Source organism: Carya illinoinensis, chromosome 15, assembly GCF_018687715.1.
Source record: "Carya illinoinensis cultivar Pawnee chromosome 15, C.illinoinensisPawnee_v1, whole genome shotgun sequence".
In the NCBI taxonomy this organism is placed as follows: domain Eukaryota; kingdom Viridiplantae; phylum Streptophyta; class Magnoliopsida; order Fagales; family Juglandaceae; genus Carya; species Carya illinoinensis.
In genome coordinates this window covers 18989067-19011173 of record NC_056766.1, presented here as the reverse complement: position 1 = coordinate 19011173, position 22107 = coordinate 18989067, and the positions used below count along the sequence as shown (strand labels likewise).

Genomic DNA, 22107 nt, shown 5'->3' with positions numbered 1-22107 from the left:
CAACTTGTTAAATTATTTTTATATAATTTTTTTTATAGATATAACTTTATTCAGTATAAAAACTTGATAGTCAAAGAAAGCATAGTCAAGGTCCCGACATTTTTTTGCATAATATTAAATAATTTAAGACTATCTATTAAACAGTTTAACTAATATGCTAATGATTTAAAGAATGATATTAAAATGAATGATAAATATAATTTTTTTTTTTTTTTAAGAAATGGTAAAAGTTAATTATTCAGGAAAATAAGTGCATTAAATCTGTGCAACCAAACACGCCTGCCCCTTGACAAAGTAGATCATCAATTAAATAGGGTCAGTGGAAGGAAAAAGAGTTGAAAGGTAGCAGCAATTGGGATACAGCTAGAGAAAGGACTCTTCACAACTACAAAAAACTGTTGCTGCCCCCTTAGGAAGAAGATTTGGCCCACTTTCCGGTAAAGGTACTACCTTGAGTACGTTTTCAGAAGAATCGAAGGCTGAAGGCCTCAGCCATACAACTTTACCACTCTCGAATCATGCTAGAAAGTCCACATTCACTATTTTTTTCCATCCCCACAAAGAAAAAACAGCCAAACAGAATAAAAATCATGGACGATGTAATTTTCATCCCAAACGTAAGACATCTCATGAAAAGACGTGAGAATACTGCATAAGGTTTGTGCTTGTTCAGCTGACAGGAAACTCAGAGTCTATATGAACAAATTAGGAAGAGAACATTAAAATAACATGAACTAAAGAACAGTACAATGGCCTTCTCAACCTGCAACCACAGGGCCAAAGACAAACACATTTCAAGGTGCAAATCACATAGAACTTCAGTTCATTTTCTTACTCATGACATTACAATGGAGAGATATAGAGAGATGCTGAGGAAATGAGCCAAAACTTTCACTCTTCATCAGGACAATACCTCTCCAGGACAGTTTTGAGAACCCCTCTGGACGGCTCATATAGCACGGGAAAACCCAGAGGACTCTCATTACAATGTAGGCTCATCCCTTTGTCATCTCTTAGCAACAAAATTAAATAAATAAATTAAAAGCAGTCCACAAAATCACTCTGAAAACACAAAACAAAACTGCTGGTACTAGTTCCTAAGCTGCAAAACTTATAGGCAGGGTATATTGAGGGGTTCATTCATCCAAGCAAAGTCATCGCAAACATCAGCAAAATCCCAGTCAGGAAGCTCATTAGGTCCACCGTCCTCAGTCCCACAAACATCGAAGTCATTGAAAATCTCCTCATTATAATCAAACCATAGAGAATCAAACTCCCGCCCAGCATCGATCTCTTCACCAAATGGAATAGAATCAAATAGTTCTCCTGTGAGACCCAAATCATCAGGTATCTGCAACAAACCAACCAAATCAATCTCGGCATTAGTATCAATACCCTCTTCTTTGACCGAATCAGTGACAGTATGCCCACTGGTGTTGGAGGCAGAGGTCTCCAATGGCGGAACCAAAGCCGAGGAAGTGTGAGATAGAACGCTTTCAGAGTCTTCTGAAGAACCCAGAATGTGGGTTTTCTGTGACTGAGATGCCACAGCAGAAGATGAAGATGCCGCATCGTTACTGCTCTTCTTAGAGGCGGCATTGGCAGTCATAGCCGCTTCAAACTCGAGCCTCTTTCTCTGATAAGCCTCGGAAGCCTCCTCAGGAGTATTATAAGTGCCCAACCAAATCCTGGCTCCCTTAAATGGGTCACGAATCTCAGCTGCCCATTTTCCCCATTTCCTTTGCCTAACTCCTCTGTACTTGGAAGATGAAGGTCTTTTCCTAGCCTTAGCGGTTTGAGCCAAAACCATTTTCTTTCCGGCTTCGCTTATATGGGGGGTTCTGCTCCCATTGTTACTGTCTTGACAAGAGCTCTCACTCTGAAGAGGCTTCGGGGTTGGTGATTTCAGAAGAGGAAGATGAACTTCACGGACGAGTCGTTTTGGTTTCTTAGCTATCTTCTCGCACCTCTCAGACTCATCTTCGCTGGAAGATGAGTCAGTAGCATAAGGATCCGAACAGATTATACGGACTCTCCTCATCATTTCTACTGGAAGTTTGGTTTTTCTAGATTTCTTGCAGAAGTTTTGATTTGCAAGTCGTTTTTTGGGCTCACTCATTTTTAAAAAAATTAAAAAAAAAAAAAAGGAAAAAATCTCTCGTAAACCCCTCAAATACCCAGAAACCTCAAGGAAATTGCAATCAAAATGGGAAGAAATTGAAAACTTGAGCAAAATCTGTCTCAGGATCGCAAGCTATCAAGTGAGACCCACTCTCAGGAACAAGAAGAGGAAAGAAAATCGCTTTATATGAAAGGCCCCAAAACACTTCACTCCAGAACAAGTCCTACAGAAATCCAATGGCATCCACAAACGGATCTGAGATTCAGCAAAGAATAACAAACCAAAAAACCCCAGAAACCAGTGAAGGGTTTAACTAAGATTTAACAAAAAAACCAAAAAAAAAAAAAAATACATACCTTTTTGACCTCAAACGCATCGAAACGGAACGGTGCACCAGATTCAACCTCTGCCTGAAACAGCAGAGAAACATACGCCAGCAGAAGACGAGAGCAAACAGCGCAGAGAGAGTGGAAATAGCTAAAACACAGAGCTGCAACAGAGCCCCAATCAGCAACAGATTAAACTCAGCCGACATAAATCCGCTACCGCAACCTTGCTTGCTCTCTCCCTCGGCTCTAAAACGGAAACGAGAACAGAGGGGAAAAGCGAAAGTAAATGAGAAATTATTTACTGCAAGAGATACAAATAAATATAACCCACAACAGATTGACGGGATTACAAATCCTTGGACAAGATTTTTCTCCGGCCCTACAAGAGGCAAACTCGGGATTAACTTATTTTCAAAACACTCAGCAGAACAGCTACGATACAGACCGATTTTAGAAGACCAAAACTGAAGAAAACAGAGCACAGGAACGACGGCGCAAATCTCTATAAAATCCTAAACAGAGAGAAAAATCAGAACTGAAAGAAAACTTTGAAAAACCCCAAGAAAATTTAGAATTTATAAACCCCAAGAAAAATATAGAATTCATACCTGTCTGCACGGTTTTTCACACACACTGACACTGTCTCTGCCCCTCCCTCTCTCTCTCTTTGGCATTCACCTTTTCCCAAGAGTCAAAAATGGGCATTAATAGTCAGGGGCAGAAAAACAATATCATATTTTAAAATATTTTAAAAGAAAACTGATATAAGATGCATAACATGATATACATGATAAAAATTTTTAAAATATATTTAGGACAGCAAAATTTATAAATATTGAGTTATTAATAAATGAGAATTAATTCTTGGAGAAATTTTCCTATAAAAATAATTTTATAATAATCTCTAATTCAACTTTTTTATATGAAAATAAAATCAAATAAGATATAGAAAAATGATATCTAATTCAACTTTTTTATATGAAAATGAAATCAAATAAGATATAGAAAAATGATATATGTAATCATTATGAAAATATGATAACATCTATCAATACTTAATTTATAAAAAAAATTAAAAATAAAAACCTTAAAATAAAATAAAAGATTCATATTTTACGTATTTACGACAAAATAACTTGAATAAAATTTAAATATAGTCCGTTAAATTAGTAAAAAAGAGCCGTTAAATATAATTTTAGAATATAATTAAAAATTTATTCTTTACGTAAATTCTAGATTTATCTATTTATTTTTTTAAATATCGTAGCTTGTATTATTTTAAAATTATAAATATTATTTTTCTTAAATTAAAGAGTAATATTATATATACAGTATCTTATATTTTATTTTAAAAAAGTGAGATCTATTATTTAAAAAGTAAATTTTTATATAAATTTTAAATTTATCTTTTTAAAAAAACACAGAATTTGCATGCTGAAAATATTATTTTTGTAATTTAAATAAATAAGTGAATTTTATTTATTTATTTGACAGCGTGGGTAATGGGTATCATAAACGTGACCATATTTACTATTTAGGCATGCACATACATGGAGCATGCATATCCATGCCGTTGAAATCATGCATAGCATGCTCCGGTGGGCCAGTCATGTGCGAGTGGAATCCTGACATGCGAGATAAGGCGCTTGATTTACAACCTCTTTACAGACGGTGTTAACTGCGCCGTCAGAGGAAAGTTGATACACGCGGCTTGTGTCGGAGATTGGAAGGAGTATCCAATGTTTCCAGATTCTTTCACATCAATATTGGGGCCCAAGTTATTTATATATATGGTAATCCCACTGAAAAATACATTAATTACGGAAAATATAACTGTATTACTTTATTAAAAATAATTTCAATTCTTACTTATTTATCTTCTATTTAGAAAATAATCATATTTTTTCTGCCAAAATCAAGATGAGGAAAATACAGTTATTTTTTACCACTTCATTTATATTAAAGATATTTCAGCAAAACGTATTATTTTATAAAATATTTTATTTTATCAAAATAATCACCATAGAAAGTAGAGTTATAAAAATTTGTCTTAGAGCTCTTTTTAAAAAATATAGATTCTTTTTTTTTTTATGAGCGCTAAGATGTGATGAGGAGATATATATACACATAAATGAAGTTGAATTTTTTTTATATATAATTATTTTTATATAAATTTTATATGATATAATAAATTTATTATATAATAAAAATTTATTTTATAATTTAACGTGCAACCTCAAGTCACTTTAATCTATAATTTTACATTTCTAAAATCTTTTTAAATTTAAAATATTTCTCTAATAATATATATTGATTGAGAAAGTATCATGATGCATGTTTTTGTTGGGGTTACAAAAAGTGGTGTGATCCACTAAAAATATGTTTTTAAAAAAAATTGTGATCTTTATAATCATTCGAAGGTTGTTTTAATTTTTATTTATAAGAAAAATAAGTAACATATTATTATGAGAGTTATTTGTAATTGTTTTGTCAGTAAAAATATTTAGACTGAAAATAAAATATTTATGGAAAACGCCTTTTTCTTAAACATTAAAGTTCGAAGAACAACAACTTTATAGAATCATTAATCCGACCGACTCAATAATTCTTTTGACTTTATCCCAATAATAGCAAGTAGAAATAAAATAAAAAGATATTTTATTTATATAGTATCGATTTTTTATTAAATAAAAAAATATTATTTAAAGAAAATATATTTTTATAATTTTAAAAATAAAATTATGTAAACCTGCGTTGTCTTATTTAAAAATTATACGTAAGATTGCTTTAAAATAAAATAAAAGGAAAATAATACGACAAAGGAATATAATTTAAAGGTCAAATATATCAATAATTGAGCTAGAGGATATACAAAGAAACAGAAGAGGGATCTAGAGTCTACATGGCCACCAACCTAAAATTAAAGTAGTAGCCCCATTCACGTATGTATTTTGTCATAAAAATTCTATTCATTATTCAGAAATCATATACTATAAATAATTTTTTAACTTTTTATTTTTTTAGTTTCCTTAACAAGTATATATTTGTATAGATGATTAGTAAAAAAATTCAATTATTTTAGTAATAATAAAATAAAAATAAGTGTATTATATAGGATAATGAGTAGTAATGCTCATTTGTCTTTTTCATTTGGGTGATGTTTGGTTACTCTCTAAATTGAGTAATGATACAAGTATAATTTTTTTGTAATTTTTTATATAATCATGTTTTAAGATGAGAGTATTTCTATAAGAGAAATTCTTTAACTATAAAAAAATTATATAAAAATAAAAATTCACAAACTGATGTAACTTGATGTGATACATCACATTCTAAACTTACTTTTAGTATAAAATAAATCTAACGATTCATGTGAAACCATATCCGTTTGTAAGTTTACTTTTATGCAATTTTTTTATATCAATAACAGTTATTTTTACATAAAATGATATTACTTTTATAAATTATTTTTTTAGAATATCCTTCATTTTAAATATAATTGTATAAAAAGTCGTAAAAAGTATTGCTATTGCATATCTATCAGTTTCACTCTAAACATTCCTCCGAAATCCAAATATGCCCTTAATGTATTTTGAATTTGTTTTTTAATGTTAAAAAAACACACACAAACAAAAATTCACTAGGGGTAAATTTTTTACACATTCAAAAATATAAAATGTACGAAAGACATATTTGGAAAGTACCCAAGCATTTTCCTTCTTTTTTTTCTTTTTTTTTTTTTCTTTCCTAATTTTAGGTTTTAAAATTTAAACAACTTGAACTTGGATTTCGATCTTCAAAAACAATCTCTCTTTAAAACCTGCAGAGTCTACCGCCAAGGTGGTGGCCAACCTCCATTTTCCACGCTGTTTTGGATGTATTTCACTGCCTACCATTGATCTCGACCGCTCACTTGTGATTAGGGATGTAAAGACAAAAAAAAAAAAAAAAAAATTGGTTAAAATGGATTAGACAAAACTGTTAGATTCGGTTCAGTTTGTAAGCGATCTAGTACTCTACCAGTTCTCATATTTTGAAAGTTAATTAAAACAAAATCAAACCGGTATATATATTTATAATTTTTTATATTATATTATATTATATTATATATATATATAATATGTTAAATTAATAACTAATATAACATGAAATTCTAATCTTATAATTCAAGTGTAACATAAAATTAATATAACATATGATATAACATAAAACTAATTTTATAATTTTTAATTGATATAATATAAATTTTAGTCTTAAATATAAATATTAATATTAATTTCTTAATATAAACTTACTTGACTAATAATAAATTATATATATATCAAAGACAAATACATTTTTATATAATAAATTATAATATATATCATATTATTACTAACATTGTAATCCATAAAATTGAACTGGACTGGATCGAAATCGAAAAAATCAAAGATTTCGATTTCAGTAATAAATCGATCTGATATCAATTTTTAAATATTTAAAATTAATGTATATCAGTTCAGTTTTAAAACATATAACATAACCGACTATGCCATTACCTGTGACAAGAAAAGAAGATGCTTCAGTGTGCTTAGTACATCTCCAACGCTTAAGTTAGAAATATATATGTATTACCTTGTAATGAGAGATCAAAAAGTTACTTTGAACTGCTAGCGTTGGTCCTTTATATAAATGCAGATTATTGATGATAAAGATAGTTCAATATTTTCTCCAAATCTTGGAGCCGGCCGGATGAATTTTTTCTAGCGAGCTCTGGCCTTAAGTGGCAAGTGGGTGGTGGTGTGTCACAGTCTTCCTTCAATCACTTTAGCAAGAACATAATAATTGATAACAAGCAAGAATTCAAGAACTCGGAACACAAGAAAATGAGAGACCCAAGATCTCAAATCTTTATCTTTATTCATGGCAAGGTTTTCGAGTAATCTCCAACCTCAAATTATACTTCAATCTTGAGAAGTCTGAGCGAAAAAATAAAATAAAAAAAGCTTCGAATTTACACTCTTTTATACAAGTTCTGTGCTAAGGAATTAAAACTCAGTCATTATATTACATTCGGGAGAAAATGCAGCGTTCAAACCCTTCTCCATCCACGCATCTTCTCGTCTTCAAAATGCAACGTTTCACTTAAGTACTCCACACACCGTATTGCACTTCTATTCTGTCAATACCATTATCCTTCAGAACTCACAGCATCACTTAATATCGTTGCTCAGCATCATGCAACACAGATCAGACCCTCAAGCATCTCAGACCAGTACCCAGCTTCCCAAGTTTGCTAAATTTAATATCGTTGCTCGGCGTACTCCATTTAAAAAGAAATTAAAGTCATTACTAAAAAATAATTTTTTTTATATGATCTTAAATTTAGTCAATTTTTTCAAGAGAGGTACACAAAACACCGATACCATTTCTCATTTCACTTATCCTCTTGAACCGCACATAATTATGTGGGAAAATGATAGGTCATTTGTATCTATTAGTTTTTTTTCTTTAAGTTTGTGCTTCTTTATTTTTTAATATTTTATTTAAAAAAAATCTATATAAATTACTTTTAAAAAGGAAAGAAATTATTATAAAATTTGTAATTTTTATAGATGAAAAATGATATTTATAATTAAAAAGTAAGTATTATATAGTTTTTTTAAAATAAATAAATAAATATGAGATTAAGAAAAATAATTTTTAATAATAATAATTTTTTTTTTTAAATAATTGCGCGCACTAACATTATTCTTATTCTTTATAGGCGGCTATGAGACGTCCTGTCATGCAGGTATTGCATGATGTGGCATATCTACAATGAAATATGTATGTTGACCCATGTGAAAGAGTGTGGAATGGGTGAGAGACAAAAGAGGAAGGCCAAGTGGCCATCGGAGATGTCAGATGTGTAGGTTGCTTCTTTTTCCCGCCAAAGCCGCCGACGTGGAGTCCACCGCTCCTGTTTTCCCGCTATTTTTAGTCTCTCGCTCCAAAGGCGAGTATAACACGTGTACTTTTTTATTTATTTTTATAGCGATGATGGTGACGGTGCAGATCGAATCATCGAACCGATTTTTTTCATAGCTGTAATTGCGTGGAAAGTGCATTCATGTATAACGGGAATTCAAGTGTTCTTTCCTCTTATCCGGAAGGCCCAATCTACAGTGGTGAGGTGGCTGTGGGTTTTTCTACTGCATTAACTACTGACACTTCAGTAATTTCTACTTTTCGGAGGTCGTGTAAGATTGGCTGTATTATATTTTAAGCTGAAAAATGGTATTTGAGTTTATAAAATACATAAATATTGTGTTTTTTATTTTTTAAAAAAAGTTAGTAACTATAGAATATATATATAAATAATTTTATAATAATAAATTTCTCTCTTTTTTTAAAAAAATATATATAATTTTTACGTAAACTATTTCTAACATTACTATTCTCACATATTTTGAATTTCTTTTTCTAATTTTTAAATTATTCTATCTTATTACGTGACATTGTATTGTTTTTTTTTTTTTTGTAAGCGTGACATTGTATTGTTAAAAGTAATGTTGAAGTGACAAAATATAGTATTTAGGCAAGTCTTATAAACGTGTAGGGACGGGCCTACTCCTCTCCTTTTTCTCTCTTGTAAAAAACTAATAGCTCCAAATCTTATTTTGGCTAGAGGCCTTCTCCGTCTTCATTCTCTCGTTCTTCTATTTATCCATTTTATTTATTAATATAGGTCTTTTTATTTAATTTTATTTTTTTTTTCTTTAAGACTCAAAAAATAAATTTATAGCTTTCCAATAACTCTTAAAAGACACAGGTGGCACAAGCAGACTCTCAAGCTACAAATTATTAAGAAAGAAGTGATGATTTTACAAAAATCATCACGCGTGATCCTCACGGACCCCACGTGCCGCCCACATCTATGTGTGGTCCTCACTCTCTGCCCATATCTGTGTGTGATCTTCATGCGCCACCACTTCCGATAACTCTTCTTACTACACGTGTTAGATTACCAAACTCGTCACCACCAGATCTTTCAGATCTAAACTGTGGCTAAAAAAAAACGAGTGTGTTGCTTTCATGCACTGTCACAGATTTTGAAGTCTATTAGAATTAGTTCAAACTGTAATCCATCATTTTTTACATCTATCTTATTGCTTTCCTTTTTTATTTCCTTATTGTTAATTAAAATAAAAAATAGTTCATCTCTCGAACTTTTATCTGTAGAGGTTGAGTCTTTATTTAAGAAGAAAGTGTTGTTTCTTGTACTTTTGTTTATAGATAGTATCAGCAATAGTGAAGATTAGACTAGTCACAAAAGGAAATAGGATACTGGTAGAGTTTCAAATACATTATTTTGATTTATGAAATCATATTTGAAATGGGGACAATCCAGAATGTATCAAATCATGTATGTAAGTTTCTTGATGAATGAATGATAATAATTTTCCTTAAAAACAAAGGTCTTATATACTCTATTGAAAAATGTTCCATCATTAAAACTTTTTTTTTTTTCATGTGAGACTCAAATTTACCATTTTTTTAACTAAAAAAAATCTGTTAAACCTGCATAGCATAAAATTAAGTAATATAATATTTTTAATCAAAGTTAGAGTACTCCTTCATCTATATTTTTAGTAATTTTTTTATATAGAAGATATACTTTATTGAATAACTCTAACACAAAGAATGAATACAATGAGAAATATCCTCCAAATTAATCAAAACATCGTAATGCCTAGAGCATTTTTACCTAAGGCATGGGCACCCTTATTATTAGCTCTCCCTATAAGGTTAACTGACCATTGATCAAAAGAAGCCAAGATTTCTCTAGCATCAACTATGAACATTCCAAAGCAAGAACCATTATCATCAGTTCTTTGAAGCCTCTATACTTCTTGAAGTGCATCACCTTCTACATTGATATTCTTGTACCCCAAATCCTTGCAAAACATGATAGCTTATAGTATTGCATATGATTCTTCCAGTAGTGGATTAGGGAATAATTCTCTGTTAATCCTCATTGTTGCAAGAACTACACCTTCCCAATCACAAATGAGAGCACTAATACCAACCTTGCTATTAGCTTTGTCCACTGTCGCATCCTAATTAAGTTTATAGACACCCCGAGAAGGGGCTTGTCAACTTGTTTCCACCACTTCATGACTACTTTGGGGATTACTAGTATTTCGATCAACCTGTTTGAGCTCTCAAAAGTTGTTCATACAACTGCACTATCTTGTTTGGACGAGTGAATTCATCTTTGAAAACAAACTCATTTCTCATTTTCCAAATTTTCCATGAGATCATTAAGAATTCTTCCATTTCAAACTTATCAAGCAGTCCAAACATTTCCTCCACTATGTCCTTGAAAGTTTGTCTTACAGTCCTACATTTTTGAACTCTAATTGAGCAATGTAGCATTGCATTACCCCCATACATCTTTGGCTGATATGCACTCCCATAAAGCATGCTCCATTGTTTATGATTCTTGTCTACAAATAGGGCATGTTGAGTTGTCAACCACCTTTTTTTCCTGTGGAGTTTGGATTTGGTGGGAAGGGCATTTAAACAAGCCCTCCACAAAAGGTTTTGCAAGCATTAGGGTTGCCAAGCTCTAGATCTTTGTCCAGTTATCAATCTTTAGTTGCATGACTGATTGTTGGCCTTTTTTATACTCTTGCAAGTCACCTTGGAGGTGGTATAAGCACTTTTGATATAGAAGAAGCCATTGGTGGTACACCTCCAAATTAACTAATTAGGTCTGTTATAGGGACTAATAGGGATAGTTATAATCAAATCAGCTTCCTCTTTAGAAAATATGGCATTCACCGGAGAAAAATTCCACTAACTTGTGTTTTTGTCAGTAAGTTTTGAAACTTTTGTATCTGCTTGGAGGAACCTAATTGAGTTTCGTGGCTTGAAGGTAATGAGTTGAGGGATCCACTTGTCCGTCCAGAAGCCAACTTTCTCTCCATTCCCAATTATCCAAATTAGGCCTTCTTCAAGTAGAAGTTTGCCTAACAGCAAACTTTGCCAGATGTAAGAAGGGTTACAACCAAATTTTGCTTTAGAAAAATTAGCAATAGAAAGATATTTTACTTTTAGGACCTGTGATGCTAGTGATCTAGGATCCTAAATAATCCTCCAACATTGCTTAGAGCACCCATTTTGGTAGTTTAAATATTCCCATGTTATAAGTAGGAATTGCTTGAATTACATATTTAAGCAAGACTTCCTTAGCTGCTTGAGAAATGAACTTTGTTTTCCAGTTGCTCAAGCTTGTTCTCACTTTGTCAAGAACATCTCTAAAAGAGCTAGATTGAAATCTCCCTACAAGATACATAGTTTTAGTACTTAATAGTTAGCCACAATTCTACAAATGGTATCCTTACAATAATATAATAGGAATAGAAAACATTTATCGAGTCTCCAAAGTTTGATCTCATCTTAGAGACTTTATTTGATAAAATAAATTTGAACATGAAAATATAGGCTAAAAGATCTCAAAATTCAAATTAAGTTTATTACCTCCCAAAGTTTTAGGATTGCAATTTTTAAATTCACAATGAATTGCTTTGGTCCAAGGACTCTAAAGATTAAACAAAATACAAAGATGTTGATTCGTGTGATTTGAGGTGTATTAAGCTGTAGGAGGTTCGAGGAGAATAAACCAAGTCTAAAGATTAATTAGATGATCTGGTAGGTTGTTCCAAAATGGTTTTATCTTTAAAAAGTCTTTTAAAAGATGGACGATGTTACATCTACTTAGTCTAAAGGATCAGGATTGAAAAGGGTATCAATTAGTGTTAACTCATTTTTTAAAATATCTTTTGTGTATTTAAAAAATACAAAAAATTAATAAAAAAATATAATACTAAAAAAATAAACAAAACACAAATATTAAAAAAAATATATTGATCTGTACACTTTGTCGGTATAACTATCATTTTCGTTAAAATAGTTTCTTTCATCATTCAAAATTCTTATTTTGTGGTTGACTTGTTCTATTTTGTCATTCTCATTTGCATCCATATTCATAGTTGTTCAATATTATTATTAATGAATGTAGGGTGATTCAAGTATTGTTAATATTTGACACGGATTCCAATTGGAAAAGAATTGTGACGTACACGCCTATTCACCTAAGTGTTAGCTCAGGAAGACAATGACAATATAAATCAAGAACAATTTTACTCATTGTCCCTATAGCACATTTTTTTTTTTACCTTTTTGTTCTTCTTCCTTAACAAATATGTGGTGGAGAGATGATGAGTATAAGAATTCAATTAGTTTAGTATAAATAAAATTTAAAAAAAAAAATTTAAAACATGTGTGGTGTGTGATGTAGGATGTTATGTAACGAAATCCTATAAACGAAACTCTCTCTACTTATATGCATGAAAAAGGATGAAAATAATTTTAATCATCTCCTCTCTAGTAAGAATCTCGATGAGGAAATAAAAATGGTTCAACTATCAAAACGAGGAAAAAGAAAATTACTATCATCCATCCTCAACCCTTGAATCCCCACATTTTCCAAGAAATGACAAAGTTCTTTCCAACTGAGAGTGACAAACTTTTAATCTCTACCATCACAGTCTTTATCTCATCCTCTGCACCTTCCAACTCCTCGTGGAACTTCTGCTCTATAGTATTAATCTCTATGTTTGAAGCTCTCATCACAAGGTTTTCATCAATCTCAAGTGAAGATGCCTCTCCACTTCCATCCAATCCCAACATTGTAATCTTTTCACCATACCAACCCTTACCAAAAGCAAACTTGCATTCCTGGACTTCTACACCTTCACAATTCCTTTGCTAATGAATGCATAAAAATCAACATAAGTGTGTTAGGAACAATAAGAGAAAAAGTAAAGAGAAAAAGTGAAATCAATCACATATGACACAAGGTTTATGTGATTTGCCAATGTGTCTGTGTCCACTAAGCTGCAGAGAATTTTATTTCATATAATAAGCAAATATAGTGCGGTGGCTGTAAATGTGATACTCCGTTTTTACGTGTATTTTCGCTGAAAGAGTTTTTAATTTAATTAATATATTGGTTCTTTTATTTTAAATTGGTTTTATTTTATTTGATGTGGTGTTTAATTTATTTTAGTCGTTTTATGGTTTTTAAAATCTTTTTCGTCGGGTTAGTTTTCGGTTTCTGGAAGTGAGGATTGAACCTCATTTTCTTTCTCCATCTTTTCTTTTCTCTTTTTTCTTTTTTTCTTTTTTTCTTTTTCCTTTTCTTCTTTTCTTCTTTCTTTCTTTTCTTTTCTTCTTCTTCTTTTTCCTTCTTGCACGCGAGCTGCTTCTTTCTTCCCTCCCGTCGCCGTCCAGCTCTCCACCCCGACCCACCGCCGTCGGGCCAATGTGGCCGACACAGCCACCACCGTTCGACTCCCCTCCAGCCGGTGCACCACCCCACCAATTTTCAGCCCCATCCGTGTCGCCGATCACCCCCTACAGCTCATATAAGCCACACGGTTTTGAGCCTTTTCCAGCGTCATCGCTCCACCTCTGGCCACCATCTTTTCACCACTTCTTCCCCTACCTCTTGCTGTCCTAACCACCCAATTTCGGCCCCGATCCGTTGCCGGAGCAGCTCCCACAAGCTCAACTCCGATCAGCCCCTTTTTGCACTTCTACCGCCATTTCCACCACCACCCATAGCCAAAGCTCACTTCCATTAGTTTCATAAATATCTCTAGACTATTCCTTATCAATTTCGTGTTTTTGTTTGTCCCCGTTCGAAAGTGGGTAATTTACTACCCACGGCCACAATGTAAAATACACTGTTACATTATTTTTTTCTCCATCGTTTGCAACGTCGTGAGCTTTCAAAAAATACCTTATAGTGCTGTAAGTATTTTCAAAACTTTATTTTAGATTTAAATATATTTTTGCTCTTACAATAAATTATTGGACTGGTTGGTTGATTCCAGATTGAGTCCGAGGAGTTCGGGGGTCGGATGGATTGAGGACAGAGTTGTTTGGTTGATGTTGATATTTGTTTGAAATATTTGTGCCTTGATGATTGCATTGTATAGTGCACGCATGTTCATGTTTAAAAAAGGGAAAACCGGATTTTCGTGTAGTTACATGCATGTACATGTGTTTGTAAAATGAAAACTGGGCTTGTAAGCGAGAAATGATTTATGGTATATGTGAACGGTTGGATTGACTGGTTTGAGTCAGAGGCACGTGTAGGGATGGTGGTAAACAGGGATGGTGGTAGAATCCCGCTTGTGATTCCCGCCTACGGTGCATGCGTAGGGACGGTGGTGAGCATGGATGGTGGTAGAGTCTCGCCTGCAATTCCCGCCTACAGTACTCTAATGGTTTGGTTTTTGGGCCATTATCGGGGATAATTGCGAGGTTATGTTTAAAGATTATGTTTTGAGCCAAATGAGACTTTTGGCGTGAGTTGGAAAGTAATACGTTTTTGGGGCCAAATGGGATTTTTGGCATGCGTGGAAAAATGTGATTTTTATGGGACATGTGCATTTGCATTCTTTCATGTATATTGTTGAGCTTAATATGTTTTTATCTTGTGGCTTTTGGATTATTACTTACCTGCGGCACCATTTTTGATACCGTAGATCTTGATGCAGAGATAGAGGAAGAGGAGGAGACTGAGCCCGAGGAGGCGGCTTCGCCAGAGTTTTGATCGGGAGTTTATGCCTTGTAGTTGGTTGTGAAACTTTATTTGTAGCTTGTGATATTTTATTATGTATGTTTTAAACAGTTTTGTATTAAACTAAGAAAAATTATGGTACTTAGTTATATGACTTTATTATCCGCTGTGTGTTTTCTTTTGCACACTTGTTACATGTACACACACTTGGCACTTGGCGATATAGGGTGGTGACCCGTGATGTCATCATCCGGACGTCTCGATTTTCCCGTATCCATACGTGGGATTTGGGGGCTTCACAGTAAAAGAGAATAATATAATATAAGTAATGCTACAAACTACATTCTTATTTCACTTTCATCCCAATATGTAAATGTGACATGTTTATGACCATTGAATTTTTCTTCATATTTTGAAAAGAAAAATCCAAAAATTGATTGGTTATACCACATCATCATAGTAGAATAGGAGTAAGATGAGGTTATAGTTTGTAGAATTTTCCATATAATATACAATAAATCCTAGTCAACAGGACGGGTTAGATTTGGGCTCGTTTGTTTTCACAACCATTCTCAGATCATCTCATCTAATTATTACAACTTTTCTAAATTTTCACACAAAATAAAATAAATAATTTGACTTTTCAAATCTCAAAACAAAAAATAATATTAAAAAAGTATATTCTAATAATATTTTGTTCAACTTTCAACTTTTATCTCAACTCATCTTATATGTGAAAACAAACGAGGAAGACTCATTGAAAATCCATCAAAAACTACAATAAATCCTTGTCGTCATCAAACCAGACGGCCTCAAACACAACCAGGCTCCACACATAGAAGCTAGCCCAAGAAGGTGGAGTGCTCGTTTCCAACTTTCAAATCAAGGAAAAGCCTCCATTTGGCTTCTCCTTTAGCAGCTCTTGTTGGGAAGTTAATGATCAAGTTAAAAGGTGTCGTTCTAGCTTCCTTTGAAATCATGCCACCCTGCTGCATTGGTAGAATGGTATTTTGATATAAATGCACATTAACTACATGCAATGATGCATCAAGTGTAACATAGCACCCCTCTTTTGATGCAATGGTTTGTGTCATTTCAAACAAACAATACCAAATTCTTGGGGAAATGGTGCTTTAACTCTAATTTCCCTTTCTCAAGAATTGAGAATACCAAAACACTGCTCCCCAGCAAAAACTGCGTGCTTAATCCAAAACAGTCACGTATCTTAGGAATGAGAAGAAAAGTGGTAGTACAATTGGTGCTCCACTTATATGAGCCTCATACTTCATAGTTCAAGATATATAGGTAAGGCAGGAGCTTATACCTCACAACCATAGCATTTTGAGTAGACTTGACGACTAACTCCTATTGGTAAAGCTCCTAGCATGGGGAACAGAAGTTTGCATGATCCCGTAATTGAGAATGGGTAGAAAGCATCAACTTCGATCCAACGGTTATATAGCTCTTCTATAGGTGCTGTATAGAATCCACATATATCTCAACCATTGCCACCCCCAAATAAACCAAAATTGAGCATAGTAGAAATTGAGTGCCCCAAATCTTCCCAAGTTCCCTTATTATCCCTAATCAGAACTAACACAAGTGGAGAAAGGTCATATGAATTGTTGCTTGACCTCAAGTCTTTGAAGGGCTTTATCAGTTGCAACCAATTGAGAGAAACTATAGAGACTGTGAGCATTGTATTCCAAAATGCCATTGTAGTGAGTTGCACTAGTGGCTATGGTTTTAAACCCTACAGGCACCTGCAAAACTAATGCATTTATTTTGTAAGGAAGATCATCCCATCTTGTCTTTGAAATGTTGTTGCAATCCAAGCAGCATATCAAACAAAGTCCTGTACCAGATGGGCACTGCTTGCAACAACATATACATGAGACAAAAACTAAAGAGGTTGACTTGAAAAGGATTTCCATAAATATAGGAATATAAAAGATAGATTAGCTTATGAAACAAAAACTGATGCAAAGAAAGAGAGAAGGTTTATATATCTTTTTCCATAACTCTTTTTTCTTTTTCTTTTTTATTCAATCTTTCAAGTTAGTATGGGTGAAGAGAAACAAAGACAAAACTAATGAAGTTGGTGAAGAGAAACAAATAAAATATTTTCTTACATTGTCTAGGAGGTATCAAATCACAAAGAAACTATTTACTCTCATTGTATGAATGTCATGTATTGAATCTTTTTATGATTGAAAATTGACTCCACCACATTTTCAGTTATAAAATATGGGTTTCATTAGCTAAACTAACACAATACTTCGGGAACTAAGAAGGGAGGGAGAGAGTGGCAACTCCTTTTTTTGAAGATATACTCTGTGTTGTCCTACTATAGTGCTATTGTGTTGTCAAGTTATGATGCTCATATCCGTGATTTCCTCTAAATTGTGTAATTTCATAATTGCAGCCAATTATCTATAAATATGTAACGGATGCTTTCCATGTATAGTAGATACACTTAGCTATAATCTTTTCATAACAGTTGTAATTGTTTAACTAGTATTCTATTTAAATCAATACAAAGCCTACACAGAAGGTAGGCTATTATTCTACATGGTATCAGATGTCTTAGGAATAGAGTTTACTTCCAACTTGTTGGTCCCCTATGTGGATTCTCTTGCTTCCTTGTCATTCTCTCCAGCCAAATCCTCCTTGCCTGATATCTCTATCAAATTAGCCTTAAATAATTATTTATTGTGGAAAGCATAGGTATTCCATGTTCTTCATGCCCATGGTCTTTTTGGATACGTGAAAAATGAAGTTCCATGCCCACATGCAACACTTGTAGGTGACAATGGTGTTGTACATTCCAACCCAATTGTGGCACTATGTTTGCAAATTGAGCATCTAATTTTAGATTGGATAAATAGTTCTCTATCTGATGCTCCACTCTCCTAGGTGATCAATAGTGAGACTTCCCATGATGCTTGAGAAGTATTGAAAACTCTATATGGCAACCATACACGAGATTGCGTTCAACAGATGAAGGGTGAGCTTCAGACGCTCACCAAGGGTGCTTCCTCTATTGAGGATTATCTAGACAAAGCCAAATTGTTGGCTTTATCTCTTCGTGGTGCTGGAAAACCCATTGATGATGATGATTTCATCATCTTCATACTTCAATGATTGGGTCCTAAATTTGATCTTATTGTGGTAGCGATTAATGTACGAGATATTTTTCCTTCCATTGAATTCGTTATTAGCTAGCTCTAAGATTTCAAAATGCGCATCACTGCATCTCATGCTTCTTCCCCAACCATTGCTTTCTACAAAAATTGTGGTGGCCCTGCACATGGTTCTCGAGAAGGTCGTAGCAGTCATGGAAAATCTTCCACCAATCCACCTTCCTTTCATCAATTGCAAAAGACTACCAAATCTCAAGGAACTTTATCTGGTAGTCAATCTCAGCAATCACCTCATCATGGAGGCCGTAGCAATGGTCATGTTCGGAATAATGGATCTCCAATAACTTGTTTCACTACGGTGGCCTCAACCACAAAGTCGATGTCTATTGTGTATCTGACAAGGAAGCCGAAAATTACAAAGCATTTGTTGCCTTACATGTCAGTGATAGTGTTGATGAGATTTGGTATACTGAGACTAGTGTAAATCAACATATGACATCTTCGACCAATGATGCCCTAGGTATTAAATCTTATACTGGAGATGACTTAGTCATGGTCGGTAATGGTGCTAGGTTAAACATATCTTGGTACAATTACAGTTTCTTCTATTGCTCTATAACTCAAAAAGGTTCTTATTGTTTCTACCCTTAAAAAGAGTTTGTTTTCAGTCACTCAATTTACTCAAGTTTATCAATATTGTTTCTCATTTTATCCTTGGGGTTTTGTTAGTAAGGAGCTGAAGATGGGACAAGTGATGCTTAATGGATTAGTATCCAATGTTTGTATTTGATTACTCCATCTATCTCCCACCATTTTCTAATTGGTCTTATGGCAAATAAAGTGTCCAGCAATGTATGGAATGCCCGATTGGGACACCCCCATTCTCATACATTAAATATTTTATTGTCTTCTCTACCATTCTTGAATAAAGAGGTTGGATTTTGTGGTAGTTGCACCTGTGCAAGTCTACTAAAGTACTAAACTACCTTTCTCATCTCACCATGTATATGCTTCTTCATTTTTGCATACCATTCATATGGATTTTGGGGTTTGGTCCTCATCATAACTTCCTATGATGACTTTGCTTTTATATGATAATTATTGATGAATACTCACGCTTTATTTGGCATTTTCCACCAGCTCCCTTCAAACTCATCCTATGATTAGAAGAGCACAAGATGGTACCCATTGGCCTAAAGTCCTATTCTCCACTTGTTATCCTCTTCCATAGTGTTTTGTAGAAGATTTGGTTGCCCAATCTTAGGAGCCTAGCAATTATAAAAAGGCCCTTCAAGATCCAAATTGGAAGCAAACAATGCAATCAGAAATTAATGCTCTCCACAAAAATTCCACATGGACCTTAGTTCCAAAGAAGCCTAACATGAATTTGATCAGTAAACAATTGGTTTTCAAAATTAAAACTCGTGCTGATGGCCAAATTGAACGTTATAAAGCTCGTCTTGTGGCATGAGAAATCACCCAACTTCAAGGCCTTGACTATGATCAAACCTTTAGCCTAATCGTCAAGCTTGGAACAATTTGTTTGATATTCACTTTGGCCTTGTCACAAGGTTGGTCACTTAAGCAACTTGATCCGATTAAAGCTTTTTTGAATGGAGATTTACATGAAATAGTTTATTTAACACAACCATTTGGGTTTCAAGATCCCACATGCTCGGACTATGTTTGTCATCTTCATAAAGTTTTGTATGGATTAAAGCAACTGCCATGTCCTTGGTATACAAAATTTAGTTAATTTATCCAACAAATGGGTTTTGATGCTGTGTCTATGATAATTCCCTCTTTTACCTACGCACTCCTAGTGAGGATAGACCTTAATCTATGCGGATGCCATTCTTATCACCAGTAGTTCTCCTTCAAAAATCAAAGATGTCATCACTCATTTATCCGTAGCCTTTCACATGAAGGATCTTGGTGATCTACACTATTTTTTGGGGGTGTAGGTCACATGTGATGAGAACACTCTCACAATAACTTAGACAAGGTATTTGCTTATACTAATTTAGAAATTTGGCTTGGATGGAGCAAAACCCGTGGCAACCTCTCTAGCTTCTAGTGTTCACTTATCAGCTGCCGAAGACAATTTTTTGCCCGATCCAACTCTGTATTGATAGTTAGTAGGCTCTCTTCAATACTTTTCACTAACTCGTTCGGACATTGCCTATGCAGTTAACCTTGTTTGCCAATTCATCCAAAGTCCTAGAGATCCTCATTTAGTTCTAGTTAAGTGCATCTATTGCTATTTGAATGGAACTATATGCCTCAAACTTCATTGTTAAACCACCAATCACTAGGCTAAATGGTTATTATGATGTTGATTGGGCAGGTTCCATAGACGACCACCGCTCCACGATGTGATTTTTCATTTATATAGGGGATAATTTATTCTCTTGGGGAGTAAAGAAATAAGCTACTGTTTCTCAATCCACGACTGAAGCAGAGTATCGTGCCTTGGCAGCCACCACTGCCGAGCTTATATGGTTCTCACATCTTCTCACTAGCTTGGGATATGTACTTTCTCCACCCACACTCTATTGTGATAATATTAGCGTTATCACTACGGCTAAAAATCCAGAATTTCATCATCACATGAAACACATTGAAATAGACATTCATTTTGTTCGGAAACAAGTAGCTTGTGGAGTACTTTCCCATGCATATATCCCAGGTTTTGAACAAATTGCTTATATTTTCACCAAGTCATTATATGCACCCAAGTTTCTTCCAAATAAAGGCAAGCTCTTCGTTTGTTCAACACCTCCTTGAGCTTGAGGCGAAATGAAGATACACTCTGTGTTGTGGTGCTATGGTGTTGTTGTGCTATCAAATTATGATGCTCATATTCATAATTTTCTCTTAATTGTGTAATTGCATAATCTCAATCATTTATCTGTAAATACATAACTGATGCTTCCCATGTATAGTAGATACACATAGCCATAATCTTTTCATACCAGCTATAAATGTTTAACTTGTATTATATTTAAATCAATACAAAGCCTACATAGGAGGCTGGCTATTACTCTACATTTTCTTCCTTGATCAGGACTGCAAATAAATCATAGGGAAAGGGATCTAATGTCTTAATGTAGGAGGATCCGAGTCAAATGATCGTAAGCTATTAGATTGCACATTGATAGAGTTGAACTACCTCGAGACAACAGGTTAATGCAAGTATAGCACGAAACAATGAATTTTTTCTTAATTTGGTGCAATTTTGAGCACGTATTAGTATTTTAGCTACAGGTATCGGATTCACACAAACCCTAATTCGGAAAGTTCTATTCGGCGCACACGCCATGGCCACCAAGCGTATGCCACTAGCTACGCTTGGTGGTCATTTTATTTTTTCGAGCCAAAAATCAACTTTTTTCCCCCTCAAATTTCAAATTTTAGATATTTTTTTGCCTTTTATAGTAATATTTCGTTTCTCGGTTAGGAAGTAATTTTTATTCTAATTTTGGTTAGATTTTTAGCAGATTACTTCTTTATTTACATATATATTTTTGGTATGTTTATTATGATTTTTCTATTTTTGATAAAATCCTAATATTTTTGGATTTACAACTATGTTAGCCCGGCCATCTTGTGGGTTTGGTTGGGCATTCTGGAGTTTTGATGACTTTCAATTGAAAAAACAGTTGCTTTTTCTATGTTTTTGGTAGCCGAAAAGAGGGGGGGGGGGGGGGGAAGAGACTGACTACACCCTTGGCTTTGCAACCGAGTATTTTGGCACTTTTATAACAATAGTTGCATTTGAATGGAGCTTCAAAATTTAGCTAGCAAGATTTGAAGGGAGAAAAGATAAGAAACCAGAAGCTCAAGTCCTATCCCATCATACTTATTATTACAGGTCGAATATCAAGATGATAG

At 33.7% G+C, this 22107-nt stretch overlaps 1 protein-coding gene across 7 annotated transcripts; it reads right to left on the bottom strand.

Annotated features, from left to right (window-relative positions):
• Positions 1-792: 792 nt before the first annotated feature.
• Positions 793-3193, bottom strand: LOC122297104 (ethylene-responsive transcription factor ERF118-like). Of its 7 annotated transcripts, XM_043106992.1 has the most exons (4): positions 3060-3127; positions 2897-2963; positions 2479-2697; positions 793-2345 (listed from the first exon to the last, which is right to left on the bottom strand). In XM_043106992.1, the coding sequence occupies exon 4, from the start codon at positions 2117-2119 to the stop codon at positions 1112-1114; it is 1008 nt and encodes a 335-aa protein (XP_042962926.1). In that variant the 5' UTR covers positions 2120-2345; positions 2479-2697; positions 2897-2963; positions 3060-3127; the 3' UTR covers positions 793-1111. The 7 variants fall into 7 exon arrangements, with proteins under 7 accessions (XP_042962926.1, XP_042962927.1, XP_042962922.1 ...); XM_043106993.1 differs by lacking the exon at positions 2897-2963 and having other exon boundaries at positions 3060-3193; XM_043106988.1 differs by having other exon boundaries at positions 2479-2953; positions 3060-3134.
• Positions 3194-22107: the final 18914 nt, after the last annotated feature.